This window comes from Berghia stephanieae, chromosome 8, assembly GCF_034508935.2.
Source record: "Berghia stephanieae isolate SIO BIC M18660-M18661 chromosome 8, UCSD_Bste_1.3, whole genome shotgun sequence".
Classification (NCBI taxonomy): Eukaryota; Metazoa; Mollusca; class Gastropoda; order Nudibranchia; family Aeolidiidae; genus Berghia; species Berghia stephanieae.
Window position 1 is genome coordinate 46,975,965 of NC_088367.1, and position 12,500 is coordinate 46,988,464.

Below are 12,500 nucleotides of genomic sequence, written 5' to 3' on the forward strand. Positions count from 1 at the left end.
GACACTAAATTTGTCATATTATTCTAAAAGATAAAAACAAACTCACATTTTTTAAAGATTTATTTGGCCTGACACAACACGCACATATTAGCAGGTCTGTTAACCCAATTCCTCATGGGCTCAAAGTTTAACATTGTTGTAATGGAAATAAAAAACAAAAAACAAATGACGTAAAATATTGTCCATCATAACAATGCTAAACTAGGCCCATAAGACGGTTCGGATGTCAGACCTGTATATATGTACACGTCGGCCTGGCACAGGCTTTCTAGCCAAATTAAAACAATTGTGTTTTAGTTTCAAAGTACGATAGCAGTAAAAATGGAAACATTTAAAGCGTAGATAGGAAAGGACATGATCACATAAGTTACCCATCGTCTAAAAACGGTATTATGTCCGGTTGAACTAGATCATGCCAAAAAGTGATTTAAAGTTAACTCACTCAATCCTAGAAATGTTTGCTACTTTTCAAAATTAGAAAAAAAAGTATTTAAAATCAGCATGTGCATAGATAGTTTTATTCAACTACCATTCACATGTAAATACTAAAAACATTAGCTTTCATACTACGCCTATAATTTGTCTCAGAAAAATTTAAATAGGCATGGGGTAAAGGTAACCCCGGATATACTACGGATATAGTCGGTGTCAGGGTTGAGTGAGTTAAAACTACTGGAAATGGGAAAATTTAGTGTTTGTCACATTAAAAAAAAGCTAAACGCATTGTCCTGAATAAAAAATATCAACTTTTTATACCAGAATCCCATATCATAAAACTATAAATACAGTTTCTTTTTGTAACTAAAACATAATACCGTTTTGAGACCGTGGGTCACAAATGACCAACATGTAAAGCAACACATTGAAGGGCGAACCAAGAGATGGACATAACATAATGTAAACAATGCAATAGGATCATAGGGATAAATGGATAAAGCTGGATAGGAAATGATTTGGTGTCAATCAAATATCAAGGTACGTGGACATTATGAACTGGTAAGTGGGTGGGCGGTCAACATGGAACATATTGTCATTATGTTAATCAGTTAACCGCCGTACTCTAGAAAGACATGTATTTAACAATACGATTCAATAGTCAGATGTCACGCCGCCCGGCAACGGCGGCCATCTTGGTTCTAAACAAAGAAAATCATTACTTTTTATTTTTCATGCTGGCTAGAACTTTTCATATGCCTTGTGATCAGAATGTGTAAAAGTCAAAACATGATCAAATTTATGTGTTTTTTTCCCTCTGGATACCCTTTGTGCTCGCCGGAGAAATATTTTATACGGGCGTCCGCCATTGTTCCTATAGTTTAGAGCCAGTGTTACTAAGTTACCATGCGTCATTAGGAAGGAAGTGACGTTACGACTGTTGAAGAGTATTTGGCCAGAAAAACTCGTCCTGATAATATTCACTCTTTAACCAGTTAAAACTGCCGGACTCTGGAAAAAACATGTATTTAACAAATTTGGCCAGAAAACTCGTCCTGATAATATTCACTCTTTAACCAGTTAAAACTGCCGGACTCTGGAAAAAACATGTATTTAACAAATTTGGCCAGAAAACTCGTCTGTCGAATATCGATCGATTTAAATGACTCTCATCTTGGCAAAAAAAAAAAAATCTCAAACCTGGGACTTCGCAGAGTGTTCATTAAAGTATCAGATTTAAAAGTATTTGCCAAAATAGGGTCATTTAAATCGATCGATATTTGAAGGAAGAGTTTTCTGGCCAAATTTTTTAATACGTGTTTTTCCAGAGTACGACAGCTAACTGGTTAAAGAGTGAATATTATCAATTTATGATAGCTCGCGAAGTGAAGTGTGTTTGCAAAACTGGTTTTAATGATCATATTATTATGACCAATGAATAAGGTGATGAATAATATAGTGATATTTCCACGGTTTACAAAACGATTTTCGTGAACATTTCGAGGTCCCCTAAGAAGATTCCATGAATTACAAGGTGAATGTGTCGACTGCGTATAGATAGTATGCGCTTGGCTAAGAAGCTCATAACATTGCCATCCGGAAGTATAACGGACCAACACACAAAACTGTGTGTATCCATGAAAATTTATAGTTAGGTTAATACAGTTCAGTGAGCATTACTCATAAACGCGGGTGGCAAAAAACAATAACAAACACATGAGTGACGTCATCTTCGAACTATCTATACTCATCCAAATTTGATCTCCTTTCTATTATTTGAAACATATTATTGTATTTTTACCCCCCCCCCCCCCTCCTTTTTCATACTATTTCGTAAATTGCAACTTTGATCTACCATCGAAAGCACATCACTAGAGAGCATTCAAGTAAAGAACAAGCAAATAACTGCATTTTCTATTTGTTTTTTGTTTTTTGTTTTTTTTAGGGGGGAAAATTAAAGAAAAAAATTTTAAAAAAAAAAAGGGGGGGGGGGGGGGATACAATAATTGTTTAAAAATATTACGATGAATTAAAAGAGCTTTGAGAATGAATGACTGAACCGAAAAAAAAGAATATAAAAGGTTCAATATAAGACGAATAAAATAAAAATGAGAAATCGTTTCAGACACAAAATTGTCCCTAGCTGATCATAAAATATAGAATTATTTTGAGTAATGTAGAACTTTAGTGATATTTTATCTAAATTTAGCGATTATGTTTTGGTTGAGGAGGAATTCGACTTCGAAAAGTTCTTTACTCTAAAACAAGTACTTTATTAAAGCTGCAATATTTATTACTTGACTGATATTTTTATAATTTTCCGCCAGAGGCAATCCAGAATTCATAAATAATCGTGAATCACAACATTATTATGTTTTTCAACCCCTCCAAGTAACTCCAGATAAAATTCCGTTTCCATGCCAAATTAAGGGTGAGTGTTTGGCCATACTTACTATCTTCATCGTCATCATCTGTCAAAGATTAGTGATTGGAAAAGAAGTTTGGCAATCATAATACAAGTCTACAATTAGCCAAAATGGGTAGATGGGAACTAGTCGAATATTATGAACGAATAATAATAATAATAATAATAATAATAATAATAATAATAATATGATGATGATGAGATAAGATATCATTTTTCAGAGCTGCCTACCCGTATAAAAATGTCGTAGAATTTCTTATACAAAACTGCATGAACACATCCGCCAACATCTAATCAAATTATTAGTGTCCAGTGTAAGGGCAAATAACATGTGACTGTTTGTCTCAAAACGGTGTTGTGTCGGAATGAACATGAAGTCTAAAATAGAATTTTATGCCTCACTCATAAAGTTAGAATTAAAACAAATGCCTGAGGGTGAATTTTACTTCATAAACTTTTTTAAAAATCAACAAAAATAAACAAAAACTACACAACCTAAAAAAAAAGACAAACAAAACAATAAGAAACGAAAAACAAAAAAACAAAAGCAAATTCAACCCTCCCCCCCCCCCAAAAAAAAAAAATAACCAAACCAAAAACAACAACAAAAAAAACAAAAACAAAACAAAAACAAATACCAAAAAAAAAGACAAGCAACCCCCCCCCAATAAAAAAAACAACAAAAAACAACAAACAAACCCAAAACGAACAACAACAAAAAGACAACAAAAAAAGCAAACAAACAAACACTCCCCCCCCCCCCCACCAACCTCAATTCTGTATTTCTGACCATTTTAAATCTCAATTCTAATTTCTTCACATATTATTTCATTCCGACATGAAACCAGCTTGACGCAGTAGGTCACGTATAGCAATGATTTGAAACGGTATAAAATCCACAAATTTTTATAATTGATAAAACTTAATACACTGACTTTTATTTTTCACCATCGAAAACGAAAAGTAGGGAATTCCAAACTATTTCATGTAGGCAGGTCTGAAGGAATCATTGTACAGTAGGACCTGATTACAACGAGTTTGGGTTCAACGAGAACTCTGATTTAACACGACAAATTTACAATTTTCTTTTAAATTGTTTTCTTTTTGATTCTTTTTTAGATATTAGTAACACTAGCTGACATCGAAATGACTTTGGATATAACAAAAAATTAGTCCTCATCTTTACCCAACTCGTTGTATCCAAGGTACATTGTGGAAAAGACTGAATTATAAACATCAGATTAAAATAAAAAAAATAATATATGGGTCATTGAACATACAGTTATCACGTTGAACTTGGCTCGGAGTAAATCTTTACTTTAGTAAGCTCTTAATGTTCAAAATGACCTTTGACTTTATATAATATTCTTAGTAAGTGTAATTCACGAGATCACACAGGTTGGAATTGGTAATCTCAATATATTTTTACTCTTGATACATTTTGAAATGAGAATTCTAACTCATCATTTTGGAGAAAATCGGAAGATTATGGTTCTACATTTCCAGAATCCACTGGAGATTTCTGTCTTGTTGGTGTTTGAAGATTTGGTCAAAATGTTTCGCGTTTCTTGTAATTTATTGTAATATTATTTCATTGCTTTTGGTTTCAAACCGAGACAGTCAGAGGCTAGTTTTCAGACAAAAACAGAAATTATTTCAATGATCTTGAAGTGTAAGAATAAAAACTGTGTTTTGCCAGCTTGTTCATAATTTGCTATGATTAGTTTTTTTTTAAAACATGAAAAATTGGGGGAAGGAGAATGTTCTATCTATTAGCTATAATACACTGGAATACATATTTGTAAATGGGGCAAATTTATACATAATACCAAAGACAAGAAAAGAAAGACAGGGAGATCTGAGGGGTTTCCACCCTTATTTATGAGTTATGAGATTCCATGAAAACATAATGGAATCCGTGCATTTGTATCCAACATTCTTCTTCATGAAGTTAATAGGAATTTCCGGATTTTTGGGAATATTTTGGCTACAAAAAAGATACCTTTATGGTGACAATTACCTTTCAAACTTTCCATGTTAGAAAAGTAAATAGTTTGAAATCTTTAATATATTTTTTCAATGATATCAATATGTTCGTTATTCAAAAATGATAAAAGATGATGATAAAAGATATTATTTTTCTATAAATGGATATCAGATATATTGTGGTGAAAGTTAAGAATTAACAAAGCTGATTTAAATTTGCATCTTATTAATCAATGATTTAAATAAATGCTGTTGCATGTTAGATACTATTTTTACTGTAAAGCATTTGATGCATCTCCCCATGTGCAAAATGCAAAAAGCAAATAAAATGTGCTCGCTATGAAAAGTCAAAATAGTGTATTTGGAACATGGAGTTTTCATGTGTGTGCATGTGCTGCTCTGTTTGGTGGGCAAAAGATGTGCATTAGAAAATGTGTAAATGTTGCTGCTTGAAGCTCAAAGAAATAAACAACAATGAGAAATTGAATGGAACCTTTAATCTAAACTAAACGAAAACAAACAAAAATGTGGACGTTTCGGGTTTCCCCTTTACCAACAAAACACGATGAATGAAATACGACAGACCCAGACGAATGAGATAATATGCGAAAACGCCATTTTCACATATTCAATTCGTCTGTGGTGTTTCATTCATCGTGTTTTGTTGATAAAGGAGAAACACGTAAAGTCCACATTATATATGTTTTTGTTTATTAAATTGAAACATCCACTTAATCAATTTCACACTGTTATTTATTAGAAAATGTGGCACAGAACATTTTTGGAATATAATCAATATATACACACGTCTAGACAAATGACATAACAAAGGTAGATATTTCTTTAAATCTGAGTGGTTGTCATAGTTTTAATAACTTAGAAAAGAACATCTCGTGTGTGCATTGAAAAAAAGATATAGCATTGTCTTGGTCTGAAATAAGTGTTAAATGAAGTTTATCTTATACTATTTATCAAAGCAATGTTGATGGTGATGATGATAATAATAATAATAATAATAATAATAATAATAATAATAATAATAATAATAATAATAATAATGATAATGATAATAATAATGATGATAATAATAATAATAATAATGATGATGATAATAATAATAATAATAATAATAATAATAATAATAATAATAATAATAATAATAATAATAACAATGATAATGATAATGATGATGATGATGATAATAATAATAATAATAAATAATAATAATAATAATAATAATAATAATAATAATAATAATAATAATAATAATAACAATGATAATGATAATATGATGATGATGATATAATAATAATAATAATAATAATAATAATAATAATAATAATAATAATAATAATAATAATAATAATAATAATAATAATAATAAAATTAAAAAGTAACAGTTGTGTTGTTGTTGTTTTGGTTGTAGTATTACTGAATGATTGGCAATCGCGAACAAAACAATAATCAAACAAGGTCTTGTACGAGTAACTCTGTGATCACTCACCTTCTAAAGCACCCTTTAGTGCCCTCCCCTTTTCATCCGTAGGTATGAGTTCTCTCACAATGGCCTTGTCGCCTTCTCCTCTTGCAAACCACTGGTTCACGAAGAACCAGTAATCCTCGGTATCAAAGTTGTCTTCTTCCTCCTCTTCTATGACGGCATCTAGTTTAGACCTGAAATATTTCATGCACCATCGTTTGCTTTTTTTCCAACTCAAATGAGTCAAAAAAGTTAGTTAAATAAGTCATTCTTTATTCAGAGTTCTCGTTCAATCCGAACTCGTTGTAACCGACATGAAAATTTCAAAATCAGAAACCAACACAAAATTCATCATCGGTAATAAATTATGGTAACATTTCAGTAATACTAAACCAAACGAAAGAAATGTTACATATTTTTTATACATTAAATAAACTTTGTTGTCGACGACCACCTTTACGACATAGCAATCGATATGGCTATCAAGTTCTAGGCATGAGCGTGGAACTCAGCGATAACATTTATACCTTTGAGAGATTTTTTTCTTTCTTAAAACTGAAGTAAACATAAGAATTTTATTCCTCTGACAACATGACAAAATTGCTGTGAAATCAAAATCCATAATATTTTTTTCTTCTATTTTTGTACGTCTGTAATTGTCACTTAATTTTCGTAACAAATACGGACGATCAGTAAAAGTAGGCAGGTATGAATAAGTTGTCCCAAAGTGGAGAAGGAGAGCTTAATAAAAGCTGATAAAATGAAATTGGATGAATGGATGTGGACATGTGAAGATGTATTGAGCGAGTATTGTGAAACCCTTATTGCAGACATGCCCACTACTATTACGGCAGCAAGATTCGTTTTTGGCAAAAAAAAAATTGATCATGAAACCCCTTTGTTGGCCTCTCTCCACTGGTTGCCCATTGAAAAGCGCACATGTTACAAAGCAGAGTGTCTTGTTTATAAGTGTTTGACTGGTATAGCACCGGCATATCTCACAGATCACGTGGTCATGTGTAAATTTGAACATTACACTTTAAGATCATGTAATGACCAAACGAAAATTTCGGAAAAAAGATCAAGAACAAAATTTGGTGATAGATCATTTGCTTGTTTCGGCCGCAAGATTTGGAATGAACTACCACGTGGTCTGAGGGAGTGTAAGTCTTTACCTGCCTTAAGAATCTCAAGACACATTTTTACTGTATTTGTTTTTAATGACTCTATGAATCCTTGATTTGGCTATGAATTATTATTATTATTATTTTTAAAAAATAGATTTTTTTTGTTTATTTTTTTGTTTGTTTTGTTTATTTTTTTTTTCACTTAAAATTGATAATTTATATTGTAAAGTGCCCAGAGCTTGTTTTTTACACGAGAATGAGCGCTGTATAAATGTGTATTATTATTATTATTATTATTATTATTACGAAAAAATCGTAGAATTACGAAATGTTGGCTTCAATTACAGAACTTCGTGAGCATCTCTACGTCAATAAAACTTATTGAAAACGAAAGTAGATGTCAAACTACATCATTTTAAGATTTGGAAGTGCTATTTTAAAACTTGTCAGGGCATTGTTTCAATTGAAGAGTAGTTTTCCAAAACTCCCTAACTCCGTTAATCCAATTTTGAAATATTGAGGATTATTTCCCCTTAAGATTTCTCATTCGGTCTATTATTTAATCATATTTAAACTTCACATTGACACAAATCGAAGGGAATTCTGGCGCCATTAGATGTTTAAAATAAAATTTACGTTTCCATTTATCTCATCGATGGAAAATCTCAAAAAAAAGTTGAAAAATCGACTTAACGAGTTTTGGAAAAACAGCCCTCAATTGGATTCAATTGTCTGATGTCACGTCGCCCTGGAACGGCGAGCAGCGTGGTTCTAAACAAAGAAAATCGGTACTTTTTTTCATGCTGGGTAGAACTGCTCATATCTCATGTGATCAGAAGGTATAAAAGTCAAACCATGATCATATTTAAAATGTTTTTTTCTCCTCTGGATACGCTTTTATGCTCGTCGGAGAAATATTTCATAAGGGCGTCCGCCATTGTTCCGATAATTTAGAGCCAGTTACTAAGTTACCATGCATCATTACGAGATAAGTGACGACATGACTGTTGAAGCGTATTGTTTCCGTGATAATGTTTTCTTTTTTGGTTGTTATTTTTTTACTCTTTACCTCGATCCCCTCAAGGACTTTCGTCTTCTGCCAGGAGTGGAAGGACTGCTGGAGTCGGAGTCTTCATCGGACCGATGCATTGCCAAGATGGACTTCCGGCGTTCTTGCTGGGACATGCGCCGTTTGGCATTCTTCTTTTCCGACAAAGGTCTTTGAATCAACATCTGGAAGTTGTGAAAAATAAATATTCCAAAGCAAAAGTTTTTATACAAAATGCCATGAAATTGATCTTAAATATAAATGGGTTGAAGAAATTGAATTTAAAGAAAATAATTATCAATATCAAAAAAGTTATATCGTAAAGTTATGGCCTGACACTGACCAAAAAATGACGTCAAATGCCAGTCTTTAGCCGCAAAAGAAAACAAATCGTGAGTTGTATTCAATAGTTCAACCAATGAAATGACTTGTTTCCATGAGCTCTACTAACGACAACTCACTAGGCGGTGCAAAAACGTAATAATGACGTCAAATTGCCAGTCCTTTTGGATTTCAGTGTCAGGCTATAACATAACGATGGCTACGGTCATATACCAATGCAAATCAGTTTTCTTGCAGTTGGATTTCAGACCTGCCTACTTCTACGAAAAATTAGTAAAAATACGAATCTTTGGCTTCAACAGCAGAAATAAATAAACATTTTTGATTCAATACAATGGGTTAAAAAGCAAAAACTGGTGACACTACAAAGCATTTATTCATGGTTGTGACGGCATATTTCAAGGGTAAAATATTAAATTGTAAAGTTAATTTATTATAGTGACTACTATTTCTTCACTCTGAAAACCACGAATTTTTAACATTTCAAGTAGGCAGGTCTGAGCTGAATCCAAAACATTTGTCTTTATTTAGTGCTTTGTTTTCATTTTGATTCTTTCACTAAAAATAAAAAAAAATTAAGTTTCAATGTTTTTAAATGCTGAGTCGTGAGGCATCGTTACCTTCTCGAGGAACCATCCAGAAAACATTCCTTTGCCATCATGACCGATCCGAACTTTTTGAAGCATTCCAATGTCGGCAGCCTCAACCTGTTAAAAAATAAAACAAAACAAAAAACTAGTTAACAAACGAAACACCCCCCCCCCCACACACACACACACACACACCAAAAAATCCCAACATAAACAAAACAAAACTGACACAAAAAAAAAAAAAAAATCAAAACAAAAGAAAACACAGAAAATCACAATACAAAAACAAACAAACAAACAAACAAACATATATATGCAAACTTGACTAAAAGCTTTAAAAAACCCAAATCAACAAACAAACCAAAAGAAAAGACTAAAAAACAAATAAAACAAAACAAAAGAACAAAACAACCCCCCCCCCCCCCCCCAAAAAAACAAAAAAAACAAACTAAATTTAAAAAAAAGAAAAAAAAAAAAAAAGAAAGAAAGGAAAACAGAGAAATAATTGTCACCTTAAATTTGTCAATTTGTCCCTTCTCAAAGTTATCTGTCTTGTTCCTGAGACTGAGTTCCTGAGTCTTCCCGTGTTTCCCGTACATCTGAAGGAAGATGTTGGCGTCTGTCCCGGCGCCTCTCACTGTTCCTGTCCAGATGGTCACTTCGTACGGAATGGCTGAAAGAAACAAAAATTACATCAACATCTTTGGTGTCCTTGGTCATTTGTAAACAGTTCCAAACGCAAACATTTCCATATAAGTCGTTTTTTTTTTTTGCAAACAAGCGAAATTAAGGTTGTCATTCGTTTTACAATGATAAATTGGATTATTTTTGTATTTATTTACATGTAAAAGATAACTCTGTCGATAAACGTCCGAACAACTGACTGTAAATGTTTGAATGCATACTTACCAATAACTATGAAATAAAATGAATATATATATATATATATATATATATATATATATATATATATATATATATATATATATATATGTATGTATGTATATATAAACTATAAAAACAAAAGCCATGAAATAATAGTGCTCAACTTTTTGATAAAAGGAGCTAATTATAAAACATTTCAAGTATAATTATGATCAACTTCTACAATATTGTTTCGAGCGTTCACTTCCTGATGAGAGCGAACGCTCCAAACAATATTGTAGAAGTTGATCCTAATTATACTTGAAATGTTTTATATATGTATGACAAAATCGACCCCAACATTTTGGAACAATAATCTGACATCAGATAACAGCTTTAGATAATGCATTCTCTAGGTGGAACCAAAAATTCGTAATTCTACGATTTTTAAGTAATACTTGACAGCTCTGAATACATTATGGTAATGTAAGGCGACCTACTTTTCTCTCTTTCCTCTGTGACAGACGGCTCCAACTCCACGGTCGTCTGTCTGTCCCCATCCTTGTCCGACAACCACCTGTGTGCGGAGAACGTGTAGTGCTCTCCCCTGGACGGGACGTCGATCCGAACTTCGTCCAGAAACCAGGCAGCGCCCAGCTTGCTGTTGTCGTGACCAATTTTGATTTTCTTGATCTGTCAAGGTAATATTATGCATTTCAATGCGATGCGTTAAGGTAAAATACTCAAAAGTCCTGTCTGCCAGATCAATTGTGCCAACACATAAAAACTACGTGTAACCTTACAAGTCTATATAGTCTGTTAGAGGGAACTGAATGGCAACTAATCCTCCAATTGGCATTCTAAAAAAAAAAACAATAACAACGAGCCGAGTGACGTCAGCTCCATTCTTTCTATTGATGCTATGCGTTTAAGTAAAATACTCACAACATCCACCAGCCGTTATATAACGTACCAACACACACACACACACACACACACACAACACACAAACCAGACGCCACACTTGCTTCTCATATTATTATTTACAAAAATCGAAACAGACACGTTCAGATACGTTCAGAGTCATGATGATCAAAATTTGGGAAATTTGGTTCTTTGGATGGACGTACCAGGAATTACACAAATATGGAGAGAAAGATAAAGGGAGTAAATGTGACTCATATAATACAAGGGAACAACACAAAAAACAAACAAACGACTTTTCGGTCTTTGGTCTTTTTCCTGCCCATCAATGTTTTGTTTATTCGTCTTAACAACGCCACTACCCCATTATCTCATTCATCTGTAGTGTTTCATTCATCCTGTTTTTTGATAAAGGGGAAACCCGAAACGTCCATTTTATCTGTTTTCGTCATTAAATCGAAGCTTACATTCAATTCCCCATTATTATTTAGATCTGGGTCTTTTTTCAAGTAAACACGAAATACATACAAATATTATGCTCCATCCACTCCGACATTCTACCTGATACTAACAACTAGAGGTGCCGAGATGAGCCAATTCAATAAGATGGATAGACAAAAACAAAGTGAGTAAACGTGACTAGACCTTTCTAGTTCTACTAAAAATTCGTAAAAATACGAATTTTTGGCTCTAGCTATAGAGCTGCATAGGTCTCTTTCACTCAATAATTCTTTTTTGAAAAGGAAAGTTTAGCAGCTTCTTAGAACCTATATTTCAGGACTTTGGAGCACTTTTGGAACATTCTGAGAGCAAATTGTTCATTTGTAATGCTATATAAAAATTAAAAAAAACATTTTCCCCTTGGAAACTACGAATTTTTAAAATCTCAAGTTAGCAGCTCTGCATATTTAAGGGAACAACACTAAACAAACATTTCAGCCCTTGGCCTTGTTTTGTGTTGTCCCCTTATATATGAGTCACAATTACTCACTTTATTTTTCTATCCATTATAATTCTAGTCTGACGTAGTTTCCTGTTTTGTTACCCAGCTATTTAAGTTGATTTAATAGAAGAGTGTTTTTCCAAAACTCACTAACTCCGTGTTTCTCCATTTTGAGGTATTGCTGATTATTTCCCCTAAAATGTCTCATTCGGTCTGTTATTCTATCATATTTAAACTTCAAATTCACACAAATCATGGGAAATTCTTGTGCCATTTGGTATAATATATTATGCTTAAAATATAATTTACATTTCATTTTTACTCATAGATGGAAAA

The 12,500-nt window shown here is 32.6% G+C and overlaps 1 protein-coding gene across 1 annotated transcript in view; it reads right to left on the reverse strand.

The window, feature by feature from the left end:
- Window positions 1–12,500, reverse strand: part of LOC144978786 (lipoxygenase homology domain-containing protein 1-like) — a 164,301-nt gene that overhangs the window by 50,592 nt on the left and 101,209 nt on the right. The window contains exons 20-24 of the mRNA XM_078925273.1: window positions 10,798–10,990; window positions 9,946–10,106; window positions 9,464–9,550; window positions 8,523–8,686; window positions 6,351–6,520 (exon numbers count right to left, since the gene is read on the reverse strand). Coding sequence (XP_078781399.1) covers window positions 6,351–6,520; window positions 8,523–8,686; window positions 9,464–9,550; window positions 9,946–10,106; window positions 10,798–10,990 — 775 coding nt within the window. The remainder of the gene's footprint in view (window positions 1–6,350; window positions 6,521–8,522; window positions 8,687–9,463; window positions 9,551–9,945; window positions 10,107–10,797; window positions 10,991–12,500) is intronic.